This window comes from Dreissena polymorpha, chromosome 1 (genome assembly GCF_020536995.1).
Source record: "Dreissena polymorpha isolate Duluth1 chromosome 1, UMN_Dpol_1.0, whole genome shotgun sequence".
Taxonomy (NCBI): domain Eukaryota; kingdom Metazoa; phylum Mollusca; class Bivalvia; order Myida; family Dreissenidae; genus Dreissena; species Dreissena polymorpha.
Genome location: NC_068355.1, coordinates 200069377 through 200097109, shown reverse-complemented (window position 1 = coordinate 200097109; position 27733 = coordinate 200069377). Strand labels below are relative to the sequence as shown.

At 35.1% G+C, this 27733-nt stretch overlaps 2 protein-coding genes, 1 long non-coding RNA gene and 1 other non-coding gene across 13 annotated transcripts in view; 2 read left to right on the top strand and 2 right to left on the bottom strand.

The window, feature by feature from the left end:
* The window catches only part of LOC127864588 (zinc finger protein 271-like), a 17823-nt gene extending 8971 nt beyond the window's left edge, over positions 1-8852 (top strand). For 4 of the 7 annotated variants that reach the window (XM_052404334.1, XM_052404336.1, XM_052404337.1 and 1 more), the window contains exon 5: positions 5439-6609. In XM_052404334.1, the coding sequence (XP_052260294.1) occupies positions 5439-5752 (314 nt within the window). In that variant the 3' untranslated portion in view covers positions 5753-6609. Of the gene's footprint in view, positions 1-1078; positions 1520-5438; positions 6610-8387; positions 8504-8767 lie in introns of those variants that run through there. The other 3 variants (XM_052404339.1, XM_052404338.1, XM_052404340.1) reach the window with 3 other exon arrangements.
* On the bottom strand, positions 7443-7514 carry Trnae-uuc (transfer RNA glutamic acid (anticodon UUC)). Its single transcript has one exon. It is a non-coding gene; the product is annotated as a tRNA-Glu (tRNA).
* On the top strand, positions 8829-27733 carry LOC127864589 (zinc finger protein egl-43-like). Of its 4 annotated transcripts, none has more exons than XM_052404343.1 (5): positions 8829-8852; positions 19434-19634; positions 20569-20725; positions 22299-22898; positions 27241-27733. In XM_052404343.1, exons 2-5 carry the CDS (start codon positions 19545-19547, stop codon positions 27480-27482), a joined length of 1089 nt encoding a protein of 362 aa, XP_052260303.1. In that variant the 5' UTR covers positions 8829-8852; positions 19434-19544; the 3' UTR covers positions 27483-27733. The 4 variants fall into 4 exon arrangements, with proteins under 4 accessions (XP_052260303.1, XP_052260301.1, XP_052260302.1 ...); XM_052404341.1 differs by lacking the exon at positions 8829-8852 and adding an exon at positions 14589-14712; XM_052404342.1 differs by lacking the exon at positions 8829-8852 and adding an exon at positions 15146-15216.
* Positions 9954-11252, bottom strand: LOC127864593 (uncharacterized). The gene is made up of 3 exons (XR_008042099.1): positions 11177-11252; positions 10344-10459; positions 9954-10081 (listed from the first exon to the last, which is right to left on the bottom strand). It is a non-coding gene; the product is annotated as an uncharacterized LOC127864593 (long non-coding RNA).

The window sequence follows — 27733 nt, the reverse complement described above, 5'->3', positions numbered from 1 at the left end:
AGCTGCAGTTTGTTCAATGCTTACTTAAATTAATATAAGTGCTGAGTGTCCTCCCTGATTAGCCTGTGCATTCCACACAGGCTAACAACGAGGAACAACACTTTCCATCTAAACTGCATTTTGGCTAAAAAGAAACAATATATACAAAAAAGTGGAAAGTAACTTCCCTGATAAGCCTGTGTGAAATGTGCAGGCTATCTGGGACAACACTTTATGCACATGCATTAAGCCCCGTTTTCCAAGGGTGAGGCTCACATCATCACGACTACTGGTACACATTTTATCATGAAATACACTTTGACCAAAGCAGTTGATAGTTCTTTACTGTAATTGAATTGTTTGCTGCTTTCTGGAATTTACAACATTTATGCATTTTATAATGAATTTTTTTTGACATGCAGATAGTAACTGTTGAGACATTTGTTGACAAAATCTGATTGTCACTGCCGTGTAACTTGCCAATACAAAGTGTAAAGTCATCCACTTTCTGGCATTTCAGGAATAAGTTAATTGCAAGTATGTATAGTTTAATATATTTTCCTTGTCAAATCTTAGGGTACATGTATATGGTGTTTCTCTTTTCTAAATTTCGTCCAGTATCTGACAGGAACTCTATATTTAGTGCACATTTTCCTAACTTCAATACTTGACAGTTTCCACTAGGTCCCCACAGGATTTCACTAATTGTTAAGATTACTACTTAAGTGTATTTCATGAGTAATCATTACTAATGTAACATCTAGCGACCTACTGACTTGTCTTATGATCAATTTTGGGTTATTAAAGTTTGCCATGGCCTAGTGGATATGGTCTCCGCCAACTACTGGGAGTTCATGGGTTTGATTCCCTATGTGACAGCGTTCTTTAGATCTCCCCCAAAGACACCACGACTCAGTGAAGTACTGGTTCTTCTCAGGAAACGGACTTGAGAGCATTTTTATAAGCCTTAGGCTTTTGATTCAATGAAGCTAAAATTAATAGGTTTTAACTATTAAGTGTTTCATTTGCTTAGTTTTCTTGATCATTCAGTCTCTGCACTACATGCAAGGTTCTCACTGCACATGTCCCTACTCCACAGGTAATATGGTTTTACCAGACGGTACAGACCAGTACCCCTACGCGTCCCCAGTGACTGTGCAGGACCTCACGTGCGACTACTGCAACAAGGTGTTCACCAACAAGGGCAACCTGCGGAGACATGTGCGCATACACCAGGGCATCAAGCCATTCAAGTGTGAATTCTGTGACAAGAGATTCAGTGATGCCAGCAACTGCAAGAAACATGCAGTCGTGCATTTGTTGGATTCAAACACAAACAGCTTTTGATTCTTCACAAGGAGTTTAAAGGGACTTGTTCACAGTTTGGTGCATTGACAAGATTAAAAATTCAAAAAGAACGTATACATTAATATGAGCTCAGTTGAATTATCCGAAGGGATATTAAATAATTATAACTCTCTGATTATACTCCTTTAATTGACGGTTCCGCATAATGCCTTTATCAAAACATTGGAAATTATATGTTAACTACATTTTTACATCTTTTGACTGCACAATTGAAATAATTTGGGTTATTTAAATTGTGCAGTCAAAAGATGTAAAAATGTAGTTAACATATAATTTCCAATGTTTTGATAAAGGCATTATGCCGAAACGTCAATTAAAGGAGTATAATCAGAGAGTTACATTAATATGATTATGCAAAAACAGGCAAAATAGCAAAAAAATTCAATCCTTACTTAAAATATTTTGTTCATTTATGGATTATCATCATAAGACATCGTTGAAGTAATAAAGTTTGAAATGCTTTTCCTCGATAATTTTGAAAATACTAAGTACTAAAATAGTGTGTTTTGCAATCAAATCATAATGCCTGCAATGTGCAGTGGAAGTGCAATAGCTTTTTCATTCAAAGGTCCATGGTTTGAATCCTGGGTAAGCCAATATGTTTCATAAATAATAAATGTATTTAATAACTTGTTATGCCCCTGAAGGGTGGCATATAGTTTTTGAACTGTCCGTGGGTCTGTCTGTCCGTCTGAAAACGTTAACATTGGTCATAACTTTTGCAACATTGAAGATAGCAACTTGAAATTTGGCATGCATGTGTATCTCATGGACCTGCACATTTTGAGTGGTAAAAGGTCAATGTCATCCTTCAAGGTCAATGGTCAAATATATGGCTTCAAACGCGGCGCAGCAAGGGGCATTGTGTTTCTGACAAACACATCTCTTGTTTCTTGCTACTATAATTTATTAACACTGCATGTATTCAAAACATTATAGATTTGTAGGTAAACATTGTTTATGACATTTTTAAAAAATACTAAAATGTGAACACGTCCCTTTAAGGTAGCGCACCCAAAATGGGCACCTATCCAAATATAATCTAATGTTTTATTTTCTTAATCAGCTGTATTATTTTCTTAATCAGCATTATTTCAAGGAACTACATGCACATTTTTAGGTAGGCTTTCCATGCTTTAAAAAAAGATAAACGGATTTTTTCAAAACCACCCCCATGCTCGGCTTTTGTCCAGTTTATTTGCATCCCTGGGGTATATGAAAGTTCCAGAATTCATCCGGATTTCCAAATATGGGCATGCAGTTGATGTGTACAGATGCAGTAAAGATGTTTAAAGTTTAAAAAGATGAAATAAGTATTCTTTTACAGACATTTACTTTTTATAACTATTTTTCTTTGGAAGAGCGCCATAAAATGGAAGTGGTTTAAGCCAAGTAGAAATTGGGTTTGTTAAAAACAAAGTGTCATAAAATTCAAAATAGTATCATTTAAGTAATATTTTGAATTTAGTTTTTAAAGATACACTATATACTGCCAAAATACCAAGAAATAAACAGATTTACCGTTTACTTTTTTAAATAAAAATAAAAATGCAACATGCATGATTCGTATTTTCAGCAGTAAATCACCAAATTTAGCCATAACGTTGTTTAAATGAAAAAAAGAAGAAGAATGTGCATAAAAATTGCTTATATGCTATATTTAATCAAATTAGTTAGAAAATAAATAAAACGCATCGCAAAAAGTATGAGTTGTCGGCAGGATTTGAACCTGCGCAGGAAAATCCCAAAATATTTCAAGTCTATCGCCTTAACCACTCGGCCATGGCAACTTTACACAGGCTCTTCTATCTTCGAAGAAATAGCAGGAAATCATTATGGGTGCGCTACCTTAATGTACTTGCTGTTTCGCCATGGAGTGTTGATAGAATTTTTTACTTTTGTGTTTCCATGTGACTTTTGTGAATATCTTTTGACCATGTGTGGAGTTGTTTTTGCCATTTTGCTTTTTTAATTTGTAATAATGTGTTTGAATTCATTATTATTGTCAAGTACGTTGTCGATACAATGTGGCTTTGTTCATTTAAAATATGTGATTGCATAATAAGTAATCGTGCATGATTGATGAATTGAAATAACATTGTTTGTTATTTTCATTTGAACGACAGAATTATTATACTTGTATAATGTTGCTGTTTTTAAGAAATGAGCTGTGCTCTGTGAAAATGGGGTTTAATTCATACATCTCTTGTTAAACAAGAAATTTCATAAAAGGGGATTTAATTAGCCTGTGCAAACTTCAAAGGCTAATGAAGAACGATGCTTTATGCCAATGCATTAAGCTATGTTGTCTCAGAGTGAGGCTGATGTTGTAATGACGCATTTACAAAATTAACTAATTGCATCAACGGTTACAGAAGTCCTTTAATGTCTTTTGTGTGGCCCCTATTAAATAAAGTAAGTTTGATGTATTTCACAATGCCATAAGCAGCATAAAAATCTGTCTTTTATGCACTAGTTGAAATTCTCAAGAAAATTTGTTTAAAAAAGTTATTTGAAATAAAGCACCACTTATCGTCGTGTATAAATCCAATTAAGTTAAAAGATGGAACCCCAAAAAGTGACGTGATCCTGCACCATGAATCATTGCCTTGTGGGAATTAGTTATCTGAATTGCATGTGCTGCACAGTAATATGCAATAAATAAGAGTAATATTTGCTACATTTTGTATTTCGACAATTTTTCCGACAGGGTATTGGTGAATTCTTGAAGTAATTTGTTGTTGTTTATGAAATCGCATTTTAAATTATTCGAATACTGTGCAATATGAATAAAGGTATGTTTAACAAAGACTTCCTTTTAATATGATCAGAACATGTGAACATGTTGGTGTGGTGTTTAATATGTATCCTGTCCGATTCTTTATTTTGATTATTTATAACCAGGATGCTTAGCTCTTTTAAAGACCCATCAATAGATCTTCGGCTCTTTGTATTAGGAAACAATCAGTACGGGCGCAATAGTGACTCCAATTTTCATGCTTTATAAGACTTGAAATCAATGGTCATGCAATCTTCACTAAAGTTGAACAGGTTGTGTTAACTATACGATATTGAATCCTTTCTGTGAAGAACCAGATCAGACCAGAAGAACCAGAATTAATCCTCTTCTTTTGAGATAATTCTTCCAAATGTGCTTCATACTGTCTGTATGTTTCATGCATCTTAGTCAAACTTGTAGGAAGGTCTAAATGAGCACAAGACCTTCAAAAAGTCCAAAACGTACACAAAATAAGTGTGACACTACTGTCAAAGTTAAAGTTTAGTATTAGTCAGACACCAATGTTTGCCACTCTTTTAATTTGATAGGAACAACAGTGAAATGTATGATACCCGTTCTGGGAAAACGCTGCTTAATGTATGTGCTTAAAGTGTGGTCCCTTATTAGCCTGTGCAGTCCGTGAAGGCTGATTAAAGACGACACTTTACCCCCAAACCTTATTTACGGTAAGTAGAGACTTCATTTAATTGAAAATTTACCATAAAAGAGGAAAATGTCGACGTTGATTAGCCTGTTCGGACAACACAGGCTGATTTGGGATGACGCTTTACGCACGTACGCACTCCAGTTCCCCACACACAGCATTATTGCATTTTTTAGCACACGCTCCGAATCAGAAGTATTTGTGCAAACATACAATATATGTAGCTTCTCTATGAAGAATTACAATGTCCGCCCTATTTTTTTTAAACCTTCGACAAAATTATAATGAACGTTTTTGTTGAATGAATAAAAAATTAACCACACATAGCATTTCAATTCGTGTCTTTTCAAACGCGCGGTTGCATTTTTGGAAAAAATACTAAATTAATTTTGCGCAAACTTAACACAGTTGTGTATTTTGACAATGACCGGGCTCTCGTCTTTGTTTTTTGAAAATAGTTTTGAATGAATGAAGAAATTATTAAAAACTTTACCTGAAGCGATGGTTTGTTGACATCCGATTGTCCCACACATAGCCGAAAAAGTCACGTGGTACAGGCACCTTGTTTAAGATAAAAAACAATTGTGGAAGTGGAAAGCCATAGTTTGCCCTTTATATATTTGTTGTGACTGACACGCCTGTTTTCAGATGCTGCATCTACTAACACAGACGAGGTCGAGTTCAAAATTCTCACTGGGACACAAACATCGAAAGGTCCCCGCGCCTGTGAACAGCACGTGTGCGACGTCTGCTCGAAGAGTTTCACGTTCGCGACCAACCTGATACGTCACAAACACCTGCATAGCAACCAGAAGACGCTGAGCTGTCGCTACTGCGAGTACATGTGTACCCGGAAGGACCACATGAAGCTGCATATCCAGTCTATGCACAAAGACCAGAACGACCCCGGCGACTTACCTGTCGACTCCCGACAGGAAACACAGAAATCACCGCAACAATAAGTTTACTCACACAGTTGAAGTTAAAAGGGTTTTTTGTTCGAGTCACTAGGTCGGACGGTTTTTCCAAGTAACTGTTTGTAGAGCGGAATACTTCCACTTCGGCGAATCGATTTTATTGAAACTTCAAACCACTTTTGTGAATTGATTTTATTAAAACTTAAAATAGGGTATCATCACGAGTTTTAAATCTCTGTTATGCACTTGATAATCTTGCATATTCCTCAGTTTTATTTGCCCTTGAACGTATTTGACGGAGCGGTTGGTGGTTGTAAGTCAGGTTGGTGTCAAAGCTCCAGTTAATGTTCATTCTACGGGGCGGTTGGTGGTTGTACAGTACAGCTTGACAAATCCGCGCTGCCACCGCGGGCAAACGCGCTCTAGGGCGGAAAATCACAGCGATATTGTTTCTTGTTCGCGGTGTTTTTTCGGCGGTCCTCACAAAAACGCCGCGAACACTATCACAGTTAGAAGTCACCGCGGATCGTCGTGGACTTTTCGCGGACCGCGGTGGACGCACGGCGGATCACGGTGGAGGTTTGTTATAAGAAAATATCATTCGAGAAAAGGTTCATTATAAAAATATATAACATACATGTTAACATTGTACCTTTGTTTTGTTTGTGGTGAGTAAATGACATTCCATCAAAGACGACTCTACGCAAATGCATTAAAAACCATTTTCCCAGAGCGAGGCCACTAAAGGAATACATGGTATTTGTGTCATGAAATTAAGCTAAACAGACAATTCTGAGTGTTGACCATCTTGGTACAGAAGTTACATTTCCCTGTCGGGCTATGGAAATTTGTATTTATACTTTAGATTATGCAAAATTAAAGTAATATGTTGTTGTTGTTTTGTACTGACTTGCGAAGTTGATATATTTTAAGACATGTCTTTGTTTGTATGTTTTTTGTTTGATTTTTGCTAATAAGCTTTCAGTGCATACGTACTATATTTTGATATGTTTTCAGATAAACCCCCAGAACATAGTCCACGTCACTGCGTCTATTGTGAGATGAATGACGCATATTTTTGCCAAGTTACAATTGCGCATTATAATCCATCTTACACAATTCAGGGTCAATGCTCGGTCAGTAAATCGTCAGGGACAGACAGAGTGGACTTTCAATAAACGCCTTATTATGATAACATACGATTGCTTTCAAGACATTAAATAACACAAAATCGAGGAACAGAAACGAATGAAATGTAATGCCACTCACTTAAATTGTTTTAAGAAGTACAGAAATACAAAGAGTCATCCAGGTGGAAATCGTTGAATGATCTAACTACACATTCGTGACGCATATTTTAAATGGGACGAGTGCGTGACAAATATTTAATTTATTTTATGAATAGACTCATAGACGGTATGCATACATAATATTACGTGTATATGACACGTAAAAACATCGCGAGGTGAATCAAACAAATCGTATGTACTATATAAACTGTGCATGGAATAATCTTATAAAGTAAATAAGACACTAGATTTACGACGGATAAATGATAAATAAGTGATGCGACTCTCATGTTTGCAATGAACGCCGAGTATCTTTTTAAAGGTTTTTCATAATTCTGATAAAATGGCTTTGGTGTTGTAAAAAATCTATCCCGCCACATTGGTGTGTGTTATAATTGTCTTTGTATTTTAATATTTATTCATACGTTTGAAATAAAAGTACTTATTTCCGGTGCCGGGAATCGAACCCGGGCCGCCTGGGTGAAAACCAGGAATCCTAACCACTAGACCACACCGGATTTAAATAATATTGCGGTACAAAGAATTTTATGCTGGGTGTGATTTCGATGACACAGATCATAATTCCGTATTTATTTTCTATCACCAATACACGGTGCCTATACCACGTGACTTTTTAAGATCTGTGTGGGGAGTAAAATGTCAACAAATGCGCGACGAAGGTAAGATTTGAATGGATAACTTTTTTAATATGTCACCATTTTCAATGGGATAAAGAGGAGAGCCCGCTCATTCATGAGAGCTTTCTATAGGTATCATGATTTTATAAAACGAATAAGTATGTTTTCAGTAAAGTGCAACCGCGCGTTTGAACGGTTAGAAAAAGGTAGGATCAGTGTGGGGACATTATTTTATTTTGACACAGAAACATCTCCTCTGGTGAAATTAAGCAATAGACTTTATGGGCGGAGCTTACACTATATCATTTTGCATTCATTTTCAGGTTTCTATTATATATTTACGAAACAAAATTCAAAAAAAATTTCTGCAGTAATATGATCTGTGTGGTATACGTGTTTAGACGGATCTGTGTGGTATACTGTTTTAAAGTTTTTCAGTTTTATTCAGTTGTTTAAAAAAACGCTTATAAAAATGTATTTGAAACTGGATTTTTAAATGCGATAGTAAGTAAAACACATAATGGCTATACATTACGCTTGCACCGCTTGCTGAACTAATACATAACTATGATATACAGGCATGCTATACAATCCCCATCATAATATTAAAATCTTACAACGGAGCAACTTAAATCGATGACAATCCCATGCCTTCCATAAATAAGTGTACACGTTATGTTATTGTATTAAATTCCATTTTTATGTGAAGTAATGTATTCTATATATTATTTTTAATATTATATTTGCTTTAAGGTATGGTCCAATGCTCCGACTGCGGAAAAATGTTGAAGACCAGAGCTGGATTATTGCGCCACATTATTTGACACGCTAACTCTGGAAACTATTACTGCTGTGGGAAAGCATTTCAGGTAAGATTAAATACCTTAAAAATAGTTACATTTTTATACAGTTATACTAACAAAACAGATGAGCGGATTTTCGTAAAATAATACAGATATACAATATATCTCATCTTTCAGGTTATCATATATTTTGAAACATCTCAATAATCGTCAAATCGTTGGTAATTTAAAACATAACGAACGCGTGTCCTCTGATACTAACATTTTTGAAATAGCGTTCCTTACGCATTGAAATGTCACGTGATAAAAATAGTTTTTTTTTCTTCTCAGGATGCCTACAATCTTTGAGGGCTTCAAAGAACGAAGGACTCAAATGTCACATGTGTGTACAATGCGGCAGGAGCTTTGCGGACAGGTACCTACTCGTGTCTCAAAGTGACATGCATCATTGTGAAGAAACTTTAAACGACAAAAAATGTTACATTTTCGACATTATTTTCTATTTTATTGTTATTTAAAGTCGAAGGTAACCGTTATGATTTACTGAAAACAAAATAATGGTTATAGTAGAAACATATATATACATATATATATGTATATAGTGTGTTTATGTGTGTTATTTTCATATATGGAATTCGTATTGTTGCATAAGTTTATAACAAAGTATAGATATTGACAAGCATTCGCCAAGTGTTTGTATAATGTCATGTTATAAATTATGTCGTTGTATTCAGTGTAACAAGTGTATGCTTATCTTTAGCGTTAATTATTATATTAAATGATTATATTTGTACGACTCTTGTGTTGTGGGGGGATGCAGCTGTGAAGAATGTCAAGACGTATTTCGAATTAATTAAGGAGTATTGTATTGTATACACAACCTCATATCATACATTGTTTACTGTCAATTACCACGGACTAGAATAAGTATAAGCAGGTTGTTAAGTATGTAAAGCAATCGTGAAAATTACTACTATTAGAAACCCTAGCTGCTTATGATTATCGAACTAGCTTTTGACAGCGGTATTTAAAATTGAAATCAACGAAAAAACATCGCAAAACTTTAATCAAGTAATAGTTAAAAAAGAATCACAGATTCGATAATACAAATCACAGATGCGATATATTAATGAATACCGTAAATCCAAATTATTGCACAAATATTTGACAAGGACTTCAAAAGAAACACACACACGAACATAACGAAAGACAAAACAAACTAATCAATTCGGATTACTTAAGAATCATTTTGAAAAGTAAAGTTAAAATAAAACAACGAATAAAATAACGTAAAACGATACTCAAGTTACACAGACTAACTGTAAACTATTATGATTTTTAATCAGTATTCACGGATTTATGTGAAGTCCTCACGTGTTTAGAGGTTTGTTTTGCGTCTGTACGTTTTGAAACACTCCTCACACCTGTAACACTTGTCAGACATGTGGGTCTTGTCGTGCTATTTGAGGTAAATCTCACTCCTAACTGCAAAACCCACAGCGGTAACATTTCACCAGTCCCTCTTTTTTGCACTTTTCTCTTGAGCCACGAGTAGGTACTTGTCCGCAAAGCTCCTGCCGCACTGTACACACATGTGACATTTGGGTCCTTCGTTCTTTGAAGCCCTCTAAGATTGTAGGCATCCTGAGAAGAAAAATAAGGTATTTTTATCACGTGACATTTCAATGCGTAAGGAACGCTATTTAAAAAATGTTAGTATCAGACGACACGCATTTGTTATGTTTTAAATTACCAACGATTTGGCGATTATTGAGATGTTTTAAAATATATTATAACCTGAGAGATGAGATAAATTGTATATCTGTATTGTTTCACGAAAATCCGTTCATCTGTTTTGTTAGTATAACTATAAAAATGTAACTATTTTTAAGGTATTTAATCTTACCTGAAATGCTTTCCCACAGCAGTAATAGTTTCCAGAGTTAGCGTGTCAAATAATGTGGCGCAATAATCCAGCTCTGGTCTTCAACATTTTTCCGCAGTCGGAGCATTGGACCATACCTTAAAGCAAATATAATATTAAAAATAATATATAGAATACATTACTTCACATAAAAATGGAATTTAATACAATAACATAACGTGTACACTTATTTATGGAAGGCATGGGATTGTCATCGATTTAAGATGCTCCGTTATAAGATTTTAATATTATGATGGGGATTGTATAGCATGCTTGTATATCATAGTTATGTATAAGTTCAGCAAGCGGTGCAAGCGTAGTGTATAGCCATTATGTGTTTTACTTACTATCGCATTTAAAAATACAGTTTCAAATACATTTTTGATAAGCGTTTTTTTTTTAAACAACTGAATAGAACTGAAAAACTTTAAAACAGTATACCACACAGATCCTTCTGAAAACGTATACCACACAGATCATATTACTGTAAGAATATTTTTCTTGAATTTTGTTTCGTAAATACATAATAGAAACCTGAAAATGAATGCAAAATGATATAGTGTAAACTCCGCCCATACAGTCTATTGCTTAATTTCACCAGAGGTGATGTTTCTGTGTCATAATAAAATAAAGTCCCCACACTGATCCTACCTTTTTCTAACCGTTCAAACGCGCGGTTGCACTTTACTGAAAAAATACTTATTCGTTTTATAAAATCATGATACCTATAGAAAGCTCTCATGAATGAGCGGGCTCTCCACATTATCCCATTGAAAATGGTGACATATTTAAAAAGTTATCCATAAAAATCTTACCTTCGTCGCGCATTTGTTGACATTTTACTCCCCACACAGATCTTAAAAAGTCACGTGGTATAGGCACCGTGAATAGTAAATTGACCCTGCATTCATTCGAGGGACTTGCTCAAATATTATCATTTTTTTAATTTTTGCACAGATCCAAAAGATAAAAGGCCTTTTGTACCAGATAGCGAAATAACACAAATTACACAGATTCGCTCTTAAAATACATGTCCGGTGATGAAAAATCAATTTATTTGAAATTGATCAATTATAAAACCTTGCAAACGCGAAACAACTAAACAACGCGCGATTTAAAGAAGGATAAAAAGTTATATAACACGCTAAAATCTTGACGTAACAGAATGTTGGTCGAACAATTAAGGCGATGCACTTTTCATCAAAATATCACTGATTAGAGCCCCAGGTAGGGCAGGGACCTATACAAACAAATGTTTGTTTGTATAGGTCCCTGGGTAGGGTAAACGTTTTCTCTCGTTTTTTCCCTTTTTTAAATTGCATTCTTGTTTTTATACTAAAGCTTTTTAGTTTCGATGTTGACATTTATCAGGTGGAGCATTTAAAGACGAAATTCAAAAATGACAACTTCTATGAACACAGGCCCTGTAAACGGCATAAGGAACTATGTTCATATAAATAAAAAATATTTATAAAAAAAATAATTAAAAAAACAATCAAGAAGCAATTACAATGATGATACAGTTACATGTGTGACCATTTCCCTATTTGCGCTATTATTCATTGAAAAAATTGTAAAACGAATGTTGATTTACCTGCTCGTCAATGCATGAATGATAATATCAAACTTGAATGATGGGCTTTTAAATTATTTTGTTGAGTTTTATTTATATATATAACTCGTACAAGGATGGCATTTTGCATCAAATTTCTGTAGATGTAAATCAGGCTGTTCAAACAATAGTATCACTTTATAAAACCGCTTCAGGAAACATGGAAGTACAAAATAGTCCGATGTCTATCTCCATTTTCGCTAAATGCTACGAATAAGCCGAGCACGAAAACACGTGCGGCCATTATCAAGGGACACAACTCTATATCTTGTCAAAAGGCCTATGATGGGATATTGCACAATAAGCTGTTTGACATAATGCACAAACAGGTTTACAAGGAAAACTTTATAAGGCCCTTGTCTCTATGTACACAAATTTGCTGAGGCGCGTGCGTTCGTAAATAACTATCACCGCTGAACATTGGTTCAAGGCAAGGTGACGTAACTAGCTTAATCATTTTTAGTTGTTCGCTTGCGAACAACTCATGTCTAATGTCTACCAAAAATTTCAAGCCAGTTCGCTGTTAACTACGCTTAGCCGGATACCCGCCACATCTGCCGCATCCACGCGAGAAAGAGTTGTATAATTTATGCAAGAGGTTTGAGTTCTACAACTATATTTATTCACAAATGGAAATATTATGTGAATATCGTGATAAATGGAATATTCTTGTACGGGGCGTATATAGAAAAGAATCAATTAACAATGTTTTTATTATACGTGTCGCGGAGGAGATTGTTTAAGAATTATTAAAATAGTCCACTATCTGCTGCGTCTTTATGACGTAGTATTTTTGCTCAGCCTAGACCATGAATGATCTGAGGCTTTTAATAGATGCGGCTGTCGATAAACTAGGGAGAGTCCGATTGCAATTGCACGGGTGATATCAACGCAATAGTATAAGGTTACGCTTGTTTACATTCACAGTTCTCAACTTATAAAACGTTAAACATGAGTTCAACAATAACTACAGGGATACGATAGACAACAACAAAGATGCTTCATAATCGCTAAAACCGGTTATAAAACTTATATATATATATATACTTATATTATATATATATATATATATATATATATATTCACACATATGGCCAGTTACGGGGTCTCTGATTTAGAAATAGGTTATGGGGTTCCCACTTTAAATACATGTATCTCCATACCCTTTTTTATCCGATATAAACACGAATTAAGGTATATAGGGGTACCTACTATTATTATTGTATATAAATACGTCATTTATTTAACGTCTTATACAAGGAAATATATAGCGAACTTATTTGCGAGGTATATACAATTTCAATTTCAGACCTGATTGTGGTTTTCGATTTAAGACCTTATTGTGAGATTTGATTGCATTACCTCCCCTACACCCCCCTCATAGTAATTAAAGGAGCCTAGAATGCGGGGTTGTATATAGACCCCGTTTTTTATATTGACCTCTTAAGTACAGTCTGAAAACTACCGAGACCGCGTAACTGGCACTATATATTGGTATATATATATATATATATATATATATATATATATATATATATATATATATATATATAACAAGAGTCATCTTTTAAAAAGGTAGTCGGCGTAAATGCTGGCTTTGAAATAAAGTTTGAAATTAACGTTTCTAAATAATTAAATTGAAATCAAAAGTTTAACTTTTGTGTTTTTTTCACTTGTTAGTCGCATATTCACCGCATGAAATGTGTGTTATAATAGGCAAACCATACATTAGTATAAGTAGATAAAAATTATACTATGGGAGTGAACACCATAATGTGTCCGCTAATGGCTTATTATGGGTTTATTTCGTCATCATCAGATATATCGTATGTTTATATTTGATTAACATGCTGTTTTTTTCCAAACATTTAAATCACACTTTCGTGGCCGCGTCATGAGAAAATGGGTCTTCTAGTCTTTTGGTCTGAGTAGCACAAGTTTTAATGTGGGTTGCTTGATAGTTTAATTTAATACTGTTTAAATCCAATACATTTAGTATTATAATTATGTTGTGGTTCATTCTTTGTTTGACTCAAACCAAGCGACGGGTACGCTCACGTAGTGAGTTACGATAGTAAACAGCACACTTTACATTCAAACTGCGTTCGCACATAGAAAGGGTCAACTAGGAGCTACGTTTCCTTTGCTTACTTCAGTTAGAGGTCAATTCTTTACATAATTGCAATCCCCAGGCCCCGTCTTCTCGATATGTAAAGTCTCATGGTTGGTTATTAATAGAAGTTGACAAAGGCTTGCGAATAATACGTCTCGGGGAAGTGTATATTCTTGCATATTAAAAGTCATGGTCGCATCGTTTGTGTTTCATTCATAATCTGAGGCAAGTAATAGAAATATCATTTAAAAAGGAAGTCTGCGTAAATGCAGACTTTTAAATAAAGTCTTATAAACAACAACTGTCTGACCACAAAAAATAGTAAATGCTAAAAAGGTCTACACACTCGATCAATAACACAAACAATTACATTAACTACATAATCGACTTTGGATACTGCCAATAATAAAAATCATATGACTAATGAACAGCTGTATGTAGATAACTGAACATTTGTGTATGATATACAAAGATATTTAGACATAACTTATTCCACGAAGCAAACATTTACGAATCGATTTTAGAGCTTTTACTAGTGATGTGTAGCCTTAGATATCAGAAGATTTACTTGGGCGTTTGAGCCGACAACAACAACAACAACAAAACAAAACATCTTAATCTTTAAGGTATTATTTCTAATTTTTACTTGTAATGCTGCATGATGTTATTTGACATAATAATTTATTCATTTATAACTATTGCATCGTTTGTGTTTCATTCATAATCTGAGGCAAGTAATAGAAATATCATTTAAAAAGGAAGTCTGCGTAAATGCAGACTTTTAAATAAAGTCTTATAAACAACAACTGTCTGACCACAAAAAATAGTAAATGCTAAAAAGGTCTACACACTCGATCAATAACACAAACAATTACATTAACTACATAATCGACTTTGGATACTGCCAATAATAAAAATCATATGACTAATGAACAGCTGTATGTAGATAACTGAACATTTGTGTATGATATACAAAGATATTTAGACATAACTTATTCCACGAAGCAAACATTTACGAATCGATTTTAGAGCTTTTACTAGTGATGTGTAGCCTTAGATATCAGAAGATTTACTTGGGCGTTTGAGCCGACAACAACAACAACAACAAACAAAACATCTTAATCTTTAAGGTATTATTTCTAATTTTTACTTGTAATGCTGCATGATGTTTATTTGACATAATAATTTTATTTCCATTTATAACTAATATTCTTTTCCCTATGTGCTTGCATCTGAAAACGCTTATATGATACGTTATGACTAAATTTAGCAATCCTCCAAGTTCAACATTTTGTTAAACCTGTTTTACTTTAAGATTTACACTCAATTTTGACACTGCCGGAGATAACAATAAGAAATAAAAATGTTAATAAACTATTAAAAGTAAGTAAAAAGTAACAATTATTATAAAACTATATCATATCAGGGCTCGACATAAACGATAGTCCATGGTGTGAATGCCTGATAAAATCAATAATTAGCCGATAAATCGCTGATACAGTACAGCCAAGGTGGAACAAACATTATCCGCTGCTACGCCACAGCAAGATTATTTGTACGCGGCGGCGGAATCGTGTGTTCACGCGGCGAATCGCCGCGGCACTCGGCATCGTTTCGCGCAACGACGCCGAGCCTGTATCAACCTCGCGTACTTTCGTGAAGTGAATCCGCCGCATACGTACGCGGCGGATCAAGTGAATAGATATACATCTACATGTTCATTTGTGAAGCATAGAAACCTAGATTTACGCCACTTTCATAGTTATTAGTTTCATGTTAAAAAGTGATATCATGGGCATCGTAAAGTTTATAGATGCCTATCGGCTATCGCAACCGTTGTTTATTGTTTGTGTTTTCACTTATATACACTTATATTTGTTAATGCAGCATCAACATACTAAAAAAATATCCCGAAAAGAGGAAAATAATGCATTTGAATATCAACGGTACTTTGACAACTGACGACAAAAATTATTTGATTTACGTTGTAAATCTAGGTTTAGTGCAGATTCGTTCATACGACACAAAGACACTATTTTGTTTTACGGATCCTTTTTTCTTAGAGGACTGGATGAGTCATGTTAAATATCGACTATAATAAAAAATTTGTATAAACAACTGGTAGGCTAGCAAGATGTGTTGCAGATAATTGGTCAGTAACCACATTTCAACAAACTATTTTGACCTGTCAATTCTTTTCAGCTCAATTCAACAGTTAAATGTGCCCATAATATTACTTTAATAAGCGGATATTATTTTTATATGATGCTTTACAGAATATTTATATAATATCACGTCTTTAAATTTATCGATATTTATTCTAAATGAAGCCTTTAATAAGATATTTGCAAAATATAATGGTTACCGCTTCTATATACACACGATGTAGCGTTTATGTGTTTGAATGTACATGTAGTGACATATTTTTATTTCCGTTTCAGTGTAGGGCTGTTTTATTCAAGCAGTTTTACAAGGACATCGTAAGTCGGAAGTAAATTATAACGTGTGTGGTAACCGCTTCTAAACACGATGTAGCGTTACCGTTAATTTGTTATTAACATATTTGTATTTCATTTTCAGTGTTTGGCTGTTTTATTCAAGGAGTGTTACAAGGACAACGTAATTCGGAAGTAAATGGCAAAAATCTTTATTACAAATAATTATTGTTATTTGATTGTATAAATCATAACACATTATCAACATACTTTATTTTATATTGAAATAGCGTTTTTATGTTTGTGTTTCATGAGCTTTATCAATTATTTTACATCTGTGATAAGTCTGAATTTTCGACAAATAACACAATTCGAATACATTTAATATTCAATAATGTCACACAATACACAGTTCAGTGTTCTGGGTTGATTTATATATTAAAAAACGACAGCTCGCCCAGTCCTTCCTCAAGCAAACGTTCTGTGGCTTCAAACTGCTAATTGGCTCTGCTAAAATATAATAGCAAAAACAACATGCAATTATAAATCCACCCATCTTCTTGAGCCTTGACCACTCGTAGGTGCGAAAACAGCTGCCTGGTCGCCTTGATGTCTCAATATGAAAGGGAAAACAATTGTACATAATTACGTGACCTTGTTAATGTGTGAAATACATTCTTTACGGACAGGAAACTTACTTACTTGCCAGGCACACTAAATATGCTTATTTGATAAAACCTGTTGTTGTTAAAATAAAACCAAAAACAAATATGTTTGTTGATCATTTAAAGTTTTCCAATGGTCATCTAACAGTTAATAGGTGTCTATCGCAACCGTTATTTATTGTTTTTGTTTTCACTTAAGATACACTTACATTTGTAAATGCAGCATCAACATACTAAAACAATATCCAGGAAAGAGTAAGTAATGCATTTGTATATCAACCGTACTTTCGTTTTTCCCAACTTACGACAGAAAGTATTCGATTTACGATGTGAATTTAGTTTTAGTGCAGATTCGTTAAAACGACACAAAGACACTATTTTGTTTTACGGATCATTTCGGCTTAGAAGAATGTCCAGTCATAAACAATATCTAATTTTATAAACAGCCGGTAGCAAGACGAGTTGCAGCTTATTGTCAGTAACCACATTTTCACTAACTCTTTTGACCTGTTTATTCTTTTCAGTTCAATTCAACAGTGAAAAATGCCCATAAAATCACTTCAATATAAAATAATAATGAAACAGTGCAGTTAATAGACGCACACAAAGTAACTTAAACTACTTAAGCCGATTCTCAAAATGGCAAAGATAAATTATTATTGAAATTGAATTAATACATGCCCTTGAGTATCGTGTTTTATTTTGATGACTTTGATTTTTGTTAAATTTTCAGGATTACAACAATTTGTTTATATGCACTCACTAAAAACACAACAGCACGCTTTTTTATTAACTATGTTATCTATTTTATTTTGAATCTGCGCACATTAAATATTATGATTTGACATATTATTATAAATGTTCTTTAATTTTTTTAACAACTAATCATTTAAAAAAGATTGTTTCTTTTATGATACATGTACGCATCGACTCGGCGTCATGTCGCGGATCGAGGCTTGCCTCGGCATGCCGCGGCGGACAGATGCGAAGCTTCGCGGCGAAATTCCACTTGCCGCCGCATACTTACGCGGCTTCAACAGCTGACGCGGCATCGACTCGTTTCGCCTTGCCGCCGCGGATCGCGAAATATGTTTGTTCCGCTTTGGCTGTACTGTAAGGTGTCATAAACAACACTGATACACACGACAAGTAGAATCGGATTGTTAATTGGGGGCAATAAAGGGATTAGCGGTGGTAAGTGTTAGCGAAACAGAGCGAATTTTATTGGGAACCAATAGATCTTACATCGTTTTTTACGAATGTCGGGACAAATCGTCTCATATCGGGACGCTGGGACAAAGGGCCCAAAAGCGGGACTGTCCCGCCGAGATCGGGACGTCTGGCATGTATGAAATATAGAATTTGCTAGTCCGATGGGACAAGCGGTCGTTATAATTTAATTACTTAAAAAATGCCTTTAAATCCGTTATTTCTGTGGAGTTACCACAAAACTTTTTCGATTATATTATGTTAACGTTTAAACGACAAAGCGCAAGGTATTCTAATAGTTCCATCCAATACTACACCGTACTGTTTACAAGGGAAGCAACCCTTAACATTTTCCTTTGCCAAGATAACAAGAATATTCTCCCTTGTAAAGAATATGCATTTTACGACACCGATCTTACAGACAATTAACGAAGTGACGTCATCTCTATGTATAGAATGAATTTACATAACACAAGTTTTTGTCAGGTATTATGGCTTTGTATGTTTAAAAATCAATAATCTCGAGTTTTCTGTGATTCTAGTCAGTTCTTTTTATATTGAAATTGCCTACAGTTATGTTAACATGTATTTTGAATGGTTACAGTCTTTATGGTGTGAGCATTTTGTATTATTTCATTATTTTGCAAAGTACTGAGCAGATTAATATATAATGGTCAGGACAAGTTGCTTTTTGGTCAGGACAAGTGAAATTTTGGTCTACTTCACCGACCGGACAAGTGGCTTCAAAAGTTAATGTCGAGCCCTGCATATTAACAAGATACTTTTACCAAAGAAGATACAATATGAACTTGCCTCAGAAAAAACCATAAATTGCCACCATGGCTGTGTCCCCAACAAAAAGGCACACAATACAAATATTAGGTGTCATTCTGTCTGTGAGTGTGACATTTTGCAATCAATTTTAGTCAAACTTATTGTGAATCACGTAACTGAAATACTGTACAAAACTGTTAAAAAAAATTCAAACAAACTACCAGTAATAAATGAATCTTTAATACCATCATATATTTATTTCAGTGGATAGTGTCACACTTCAACAAGACCAGATACTTTAATGCTCGGAAAAATTCACTTAGTCAATCCGGTCCCAGGTTTCTGACAACACTGGTACCTTAAAAGTGAGACAAGATGGCGTGCATAGACATGGATGTGATCAGGGAGCTGCCTGGCTACAAGGTCATACTGAAAGCAGTTCTCAAGGCACAGATCCAGCAACTGGTTTGTACCGTTCTTGAAAAGTATAGTTTTAAAGAAAGAAACATTATATCCTGGTGTGGGGCATTTTAGACCGTGTAAGACTTTTGTTGATTAATGGTCATAAAAATGCAAAATAAACACATACAATTAATGTTTGTTACATGTATTCAAAATAAATATATCACCAACACACATTTAAAAAAACACAACTGTTTTGGTTTGTTTTCTTTAAAAAAAAACGAGTGGCCCTCACTGCGCATGTTCTGTACATCTTGTAGGGTATTTTCGACGGTCACAATCAACTCCATTATACTGCACAAAAGATACAAAACTATCGACAATAGTTGACTTTAAATAAACGTAACGGAATTGTTGTTATTACATAAATGAAGTTACTTAAAAGCCTAACAATTACAAGCCTAAAAAAATATTGATTGATAAACAATGGCGATGCAAATATAATTTTCAGTTTAACATTACATCTTAGAACATTCAAGTCTTTTATGTGGAGTGCATAGCCTGTCATGCTGCCATATTTGTTTGTGATGCAGAAATTAGGGCCATTTTTAGGGTTTCAGTGAACTTGGGTATTTAAGAGACTTCCTTTGAAAAAAAAGGTAAAAGCAGTTTTGTCATCCAAGAATAGTCTAGTGGACTTCACAATTTTCTAATAAAATGAATTTTAGCGATGCTATGGGCAAATGGGGCTTAATGCATGTAATAAAAGAATTGTCTTAGTCTAGCCCCTGCAATCAACACAGGCTAATCAGAGGTGAACTTTTCCCTTTATTATAATTTGTCTTTTAACGGAATTCCCTTCTTCTTTGCGGACTGCTAAAGCTAATCATGTTCAACTCTTCACGCACATGCATTAAGCCTTATTTTCTCAGAGGGGAGCTCATTTCTAGTTTTATTCTTCTACTTCACAATACTTTAACAGTGTGTATTTCTTCAGATTGACCAGCTGGCAGCGTGTACTGATGAGGAGTCCGTTATCCTGACAGCCAGCGTGTCTGATGGATCTCTCAGCCACCTCGGGTCAGAGTCTGGAAAATCTTTCCTCCAGGAAAATGATGATGTCAAGTCCAAGTTTCTTGGATACTGCCTGAAAAGTAGGTTTGAATATTCCCATTCATGTTCTGCTCATCCTGTTTTGTTCCAGGATGAGCTGAATATTCTTGTCTTTGTCCAGTGTAACATGTGCATTTTTTTGCCCAGCAGTGATAATGTCTTAAGGGCATTTAGTTGTTCAACTGTTCATGTGTGTTTGTGTGTGTGTGTTTGATGGTGTGGGGCATTTTGTTGCTGCTTTATACCTTTGTTGTACATGATGGGATTTTGAAAAAAAATTGCACAAATGATCATCATATCAAGTCACTTGATGCATGCAACAACCACAAAGCTAGCTTCAAGGTTGAGGTCATAATGGGCACTGGAAGTTTTTGTATGTATATAGTGTAAGTAGACATTGGTTGGTTTGTGTACTGCCCATAACTTTGCTAGACATGATAAGATTTGAAAATGAATTGGCAGATATGATCACTGGAAGACAAATTATTGCCTGCCATAACTATGTGGCTTGCTGAAAGGTCAAGGTCATGGTGGATTCTATGTTTGTTCATAATGCAAATAACATAGTTCTTCATTATGGCATTTCAAAACAAATTGTGCACAAGCATAAGAATAATATCTGGATGGTGTGTGGGATGAAATAACCAAATATGGTGCATGCTTAAGAGTCAATTACACATATATGAAATAGGCTTTATATTAAAAAACATTAACAAAGGACTTGTATTTACATGCCATATATTATTTACACTTTTCATTACCAGTTTGTGCAGCAAACAATACTTGTAACATTTTTAGTCTAGTGGAATATGGCTGGGACATTTGTGTCCCTCAAACAAATTGTTAGTTTTATATCATATCATACATCATTTAACCATTGATGTAAAGAAACACAAGGTGTTGAAAATTGTTGGCACTTGTGCCTGCCGAAACGAGTCAGGCTTTTCCCTAGGATTGTTAAGTACATTGTATTCTGTTATATCTATTTGAACAACCACACGCTGCACAAAATATATGCATTTGTATTGCATGATTGCTTAAGACCAGCAGCTGGTTTTTATTGTTTAGCTTGAAGGATAGTCCTAGCTGCTCCCCTATTTGTCTGCGTCAATGTATTGCTTTAGTTAAACTTAAGATTTGCTTGCAATATCTCAAAATCACTGTTTATTAAATATGGTATTAAATTATCTATTAATAACATATGTGTTTGAGGTCATTGTGTGGGTCACTTAAAAAGTTCCATAACTCTGACCGTCAATTTTATTATTTAGCAAAATGATGGCCCTTTATGTACAATCCATTTCTCTATAACAGATATTGAAAATAATCTTAACATATGTGTTTAGGATCTTTATACACATCTACTGATGAGCTTAAAAATAAAATTTGGGTACAGTAAATACTTATCTCTGTCTGTAACTACATAAGATACTCAACTGAAACTTCACTCATGTCTTTGGGTTGATTGTTTGAGTTCACTGACCAAGGCTTATAACCCTTATCGATAATTATTCAGACTTATGTCCTTTTTTGGTATAAGAAAAATTATGTTAAGCTCTGTGTGAGTTTTCTCTATATCTACTAAAGATATTTAAATAAGAACCATTTCTTTAGGGTTCCATGTGAAGGCGCAACAGGAAAGAGAACAGCCTTTGCGATCGTACGGACTGGTCCATCAGTCACGTCGGACCCATCATCATGTGGGCGCGACACGGGCCAATACCCGAACATTCCAAAGACACCAGCCATACCCTAGCAACAGGAAGGCCTTCAAGTCAGCCAGTGAGAGCCCAGTAGTTCCTCTTGCAATTGTGGCCAACACTGCCAGAGATGCTAAAGAGACCAAATCTTCTGCCCCAGCTACTGAAGGTGCAGAACTTGATAAGGATGCTGGTACTGTGTCCCTGGATTCTGAAGAACAGTCTGATGCAAATGAATCCCATTTCCCTGAGAATGATACACAGAGTAACAATGCAACAAAGGTGGACGAACAACTTGTCAAGGCAGATAACTCTGCTGGTGAGGAAGGTGATAACGATGACAGTGTTGTGGGTGTCAGTGTGAAGATCGAGTCCGGGGTGGACTCTATGCAGGACCAGCCTGCGCAGGACTCAGGCTGGGACCCGGATGAGTCTTTGGACCTGGCTCAGTATTCGGCAGAGGCCTCTCGTAGCTCACCAGGGCAGGCCATGGAGGATGCTATGGCTCATCACAGTAAGTGTATATCTGTAGTGGGCAATATCTAAGAAGTGTTCTGGGAAAGATATGCAGTCTGCAATAGCTTATCTGGGAAAAATTTTCCGCCTGCACTGGATTTTTGTTAAGAAGATATTTTCTTCAAACAAAAATTTCGTAAAAAGCATATAGTTGCCAACTTCGCTGACTAATCTGGGACGTTACTTAAAGAACATTCATTCCATTCATTAAACCCAGTTTTCCCAGAATGAGGCTCAACTATAAGTAGCATAGCTTCAGGGTAACATTTGGTATTCTACAAGTATTCACAAGCTAGGCCAGTTAGCTCAGTTGGAATAGTGGACTACAAATCAGAGGATTACTGGTCCTCTCCCTCCCTGGCCAGTCACATAACTAATTGATGTGATTGGTCTTGATTTTGTTTCTACGTATTACACTCTGATATATGTAGGACATACTTGAATAAGTATGTTCACTGTCAGTATTTTATTTTTGTTCAAATTTGAGTCTTTTTATTTTTGTTCAAATTTTAGTCTGTTAGGGGGACCCATTTCCACTGGAAAGAAGTATATTTTTTTCCCAAATGGGACCTTAAAAAATCCCCATTGAAGGTTTCCAAAAATAAGATTTTTTTTAATAAATCTAAACATGTCATTCATCTTCTTATCCAGCTCTATAAGTTAAATCTTAGAAAATATATAGAGAATACTAGGTTGGTGCCGAATAAAGCAAAGTTTATTTTGCGAGGCTTAGAAAATCTGAACCACGAGCCTTGGCGAGAGGTTCAGATTTTCATGCCGACAAAAATAAACTTTGCTTCATTCGGCACTGACCTAGTATTCGATTTATCCCATCAATTTTCTTAGTCGTAAATTATTTCTTTAAAAATAGAATAGGAAAAACGAACTACACAGAAAATTCCAAAGTTATTTTAAGCAAACATTGTTTCATTATTTTAATCGTGCCGAGCCTAATACATTACAAAAAGATCAGTAACTAACCTGTTTTTCTGTTTATCATACCTCTACGTCCCTGATTTTTAAGAAATAATGAAAAAACAACACTTAACACCTGCAGCTTTAGCGTGAAAGAACATGCATTGTGTCGTATGACGTGTTAATAATGATGTCACGAGTACGCGCACTAAATATTTGTAAATAATGTTTTTTTGCTTTTTGAGTTGCATTATGTATTAAAAATATATTACATCTTGGTATCAAATTGTTTGTTTTGTTGAATCTGATTAGATTTTACTAAAAATGATTACTTTATAGTTGATTCCAAGTAATATGACCATTCTCCGCCGCGCGTGACAGCTATATTTCAGCACTGCCGAAATAGAGGACAATTTATTCCACAGTGGTTTATTTGACAATGCATGTCTGATGATGGGATAAAATATTGAAATCAATGTTATTATCAATTTTAAAGTATTCGTTAGCATAAAATCAACAGAATTAATCTCCCAGTTTTGGTAAAAAAGGACGCCATATTTCCCAATCCAATAGGGACCCGGCCCCATTCCCAAAATGGTGAAAAAAACACTGACATTGTACTGGAAAACCAGTATAAATCTTGATTTCACTTTGATTCATATTTTACAATTTTCAATGTTATTATGCATTTTATAACAGTTGTATTTATGCTTTGTTTTGAATTGCAATTTTTATATAAAACAGGCTTATATTGTTGAGTGTCAAAAATTATTTTATGATAATATGATATAAGCGTGATAGTCTGTGGTTTTGTGTGTTTTTTACCCAAAAAAGAAGTTTTGTAGTAAAATAATAAAACAAGTCAGGCGCAATGAATATAATACTGTGATGTGTACTGTAATCTGAACTAATATTAATGAAGTTCAAATATGCTAGATCTAACATTCTACATTACACTCTACATGTGAATTTTAGTTTGCTGCATTTCAATTACTGGGTCCACAACCAGGACTTTGTTCTCCCAGATTAGCCTGTGCAGTCCACACAGGCTAATGAGTAACAACACTTTCCATCTAAACTGCATTTGGCTAATAAGAAACAATATTTACAAAAAAGTGGAAAGTAACTTCCCTGATAAGCCTGTGTAAAATGTGCAGGCTAATCTGGGACGACACTTTATGCACATGCATTAAGCCCCGTTTTCCCAGGGTGAGGCTCATATCATCGCGACTACTGGTACACATTTTATCATGAAATACAGTTTGACCAAAGCAGTTGATAGTTCTTTACTGTAATTCAATTGTTTACTGCTTTCTGGAATTTACATCATTTATGCATTTTATTAGCTCATCTATTTTTTTTTTTTTTAAATATGAGCTATTGTCATCACCTTGGCGTCTGCGTCGGCGTCCGGTTAAGATTTGTGTTTAGGTCCACTTTTCTCAGAAAGTATTAATGCTATTGCATTCAAACTTGGTACACTTACTTACTATCATGAGGTGACTGGGCAGGCAAAGTTAGATAACTCTGGCGTGCATTTTGACAGAATTATGTGCCCTTTTTATACTTAGAAAATTTAAAATTTTGGTTTAGTTTTGTGTTTAGGTCCATTTTATTCCTTAAGTATCAAAGCTATTGCTTTCATACTTGCAACACTTACTAACTATCATAAGGGGACTGTGCAGGCAAAGTAATGTAACTCTGACTGGCATTTTGACAGAATTATGTGCCCTTTTTATACTTAGAAAATTTAAAATTTGGTTAAGTTTTGTGTTTAGGTCCACTTAATTCCTACAGTATCAAAGCTATTGCTTTCATACTTGCAACACTTATTAACTATCATAAGGGGACTGTGCAGGCAAAGTTATGTAACTCTGACTGGCATTTGGACGGAATTATGGGCCCTTTATACTTAGAAAATTGAAAATTTTGTTAAGTTTTGTGTTTTGGTCCACTTTACCCCTAAACTATCATAGATATATTGCTTTCATAATTGGAACACTCGCAAACTATCATAAGGGTACAGTAAAAGGACCAGTTGCATAACTCTGGTTGTCATTTTTACGGAATTATGGCCCTTTTTTGACTTAGTAACTTTGAATATATGGTTAAATTTTGTGTTTCGATCCACTTTACTTCTTAAGTATCAAGGCTATTGCTTTTATACTTCAAATACTTTCATGCTATCATGAGGTTACTGTACCTGGCAAGTTGAATTTTACCTTGACCTTTGAATGACCTTGACTTACAAGGTCAAATTATTAAATTTTGCTTAAAATGCCATAACTTCTTTATTTATGATTAGATTTGATTGATACTTTGACAAAACTACTCTAACCTTACATACCACAATAGACTCCACCCAAACCATCCCCCATGCCCTCCCCCTCCCCCCCCCCCCCCCCACCCGAATGCCCCCCCCTATTTTTATTATTATTATTTTTTTTAAGTTCATCTCACAAATGACCACCACACCCTCACACTATACTATACCCCCCCTATCCCACCCCCCTCCCCAAATTGTTTTTTTTTTAAACGGTTAAAAACACAAATATTTATTTTTATTATTTTATGTTTGATATACCGTCCAACCATCGCACCCAAGAATACCCTAATCCCCCCCCCCCCCAATTCTCCCCACCCCCTTTATTTTTTTTTTTTTTTTTTTTTTAAGATCATTCCACAAATGACCACCCTCACACTATACCCCCCCCCCCCCACCCCCTCACACTATACCCCACCCCACCCCACCCCCCAATTATTTTTTTTCGGAATGGTTAAAAAACACAAATATTTATTTTTATTATTTTATGTTTGAAATACCGTCCAACCATCGCACCCAAGAATTCTCCCCCCCCCCTCGATTTTTTTTCGCATTTTTGGAAGATAATGTAATAAATGTCCCCGCACCGACACTATACACCCCTCTTCACTCCACCCCTCCCTCCTTTGTGATTGAAAATAACAGTCCCTTCACCTTTAAAAAGAAAATAGATGAGCCTTCTGCACCCGCAAGGCGGTGCTCTTGTCATGTAATAATTTTTTACCAAACTATTTATACATGTACATGTAGACCACACAGTAACTGTATAGACATTTGTTGACCAAATCTGATTGTCGCTGCCGACCAATATAAACTGTTAAGTCATCCAGTTTCTGGACTCAGGAATAAGTTAATTAGAAGTATGTATAGTTTAATATATTTTCTTTATCAAATCTAAGGGTATATGGTGTTTCTCTTTTATAAATTTCATCCAGTATCTTTAGTGCACATTTTCCCTACTTTAATATTTTACAGTTCCCACCTGGACCCCACAAGATTTCACTTATTCTTAAGATAGACTACTTAAGTTTATTTCATGGGTATTGTAACATCTAGCGACCTACTGACTAGGTTTCTCACTGCACATGTCCCTACTCCGCAGGCAATACAGGTATACCAGACGGTACAGACCAGTACCCCTACGCCACCCCAGTGAATGTGGAGGACCTCACCTGCGCCTACTGCTACAAGGTGTTCCCCCACAAGGGCAACCTGAGGAGACACATACGTATACACGAGGGTATCAAGCCCTTCAAGTGTGAATTCTGTGACAAGAGATTCAGTGATGCAAGCAACTGCAAGAAACACGCAGTCGTGCATTTGTTGGATTCAAACAGCTTTTGATTCTTCACAAGGGACTTGTTCACAGTTTGGCGAATAGACTATTTACAAAATAATGTCATAGATTCAAAATTCAAAAAGAATGTATACATTATGTAAAAACAGGCAAAATAGCAAAAAAAAGTCAATCCTTACTAAGAAAAATCTTAAATTATTTGGTTCATTTATGGATGATCATCATTCGACATCATTAAACTAATAACGTTTGTAAAGCTTTTCCTGGATACTTTTGAAAATAAATAGTTCTAACACTG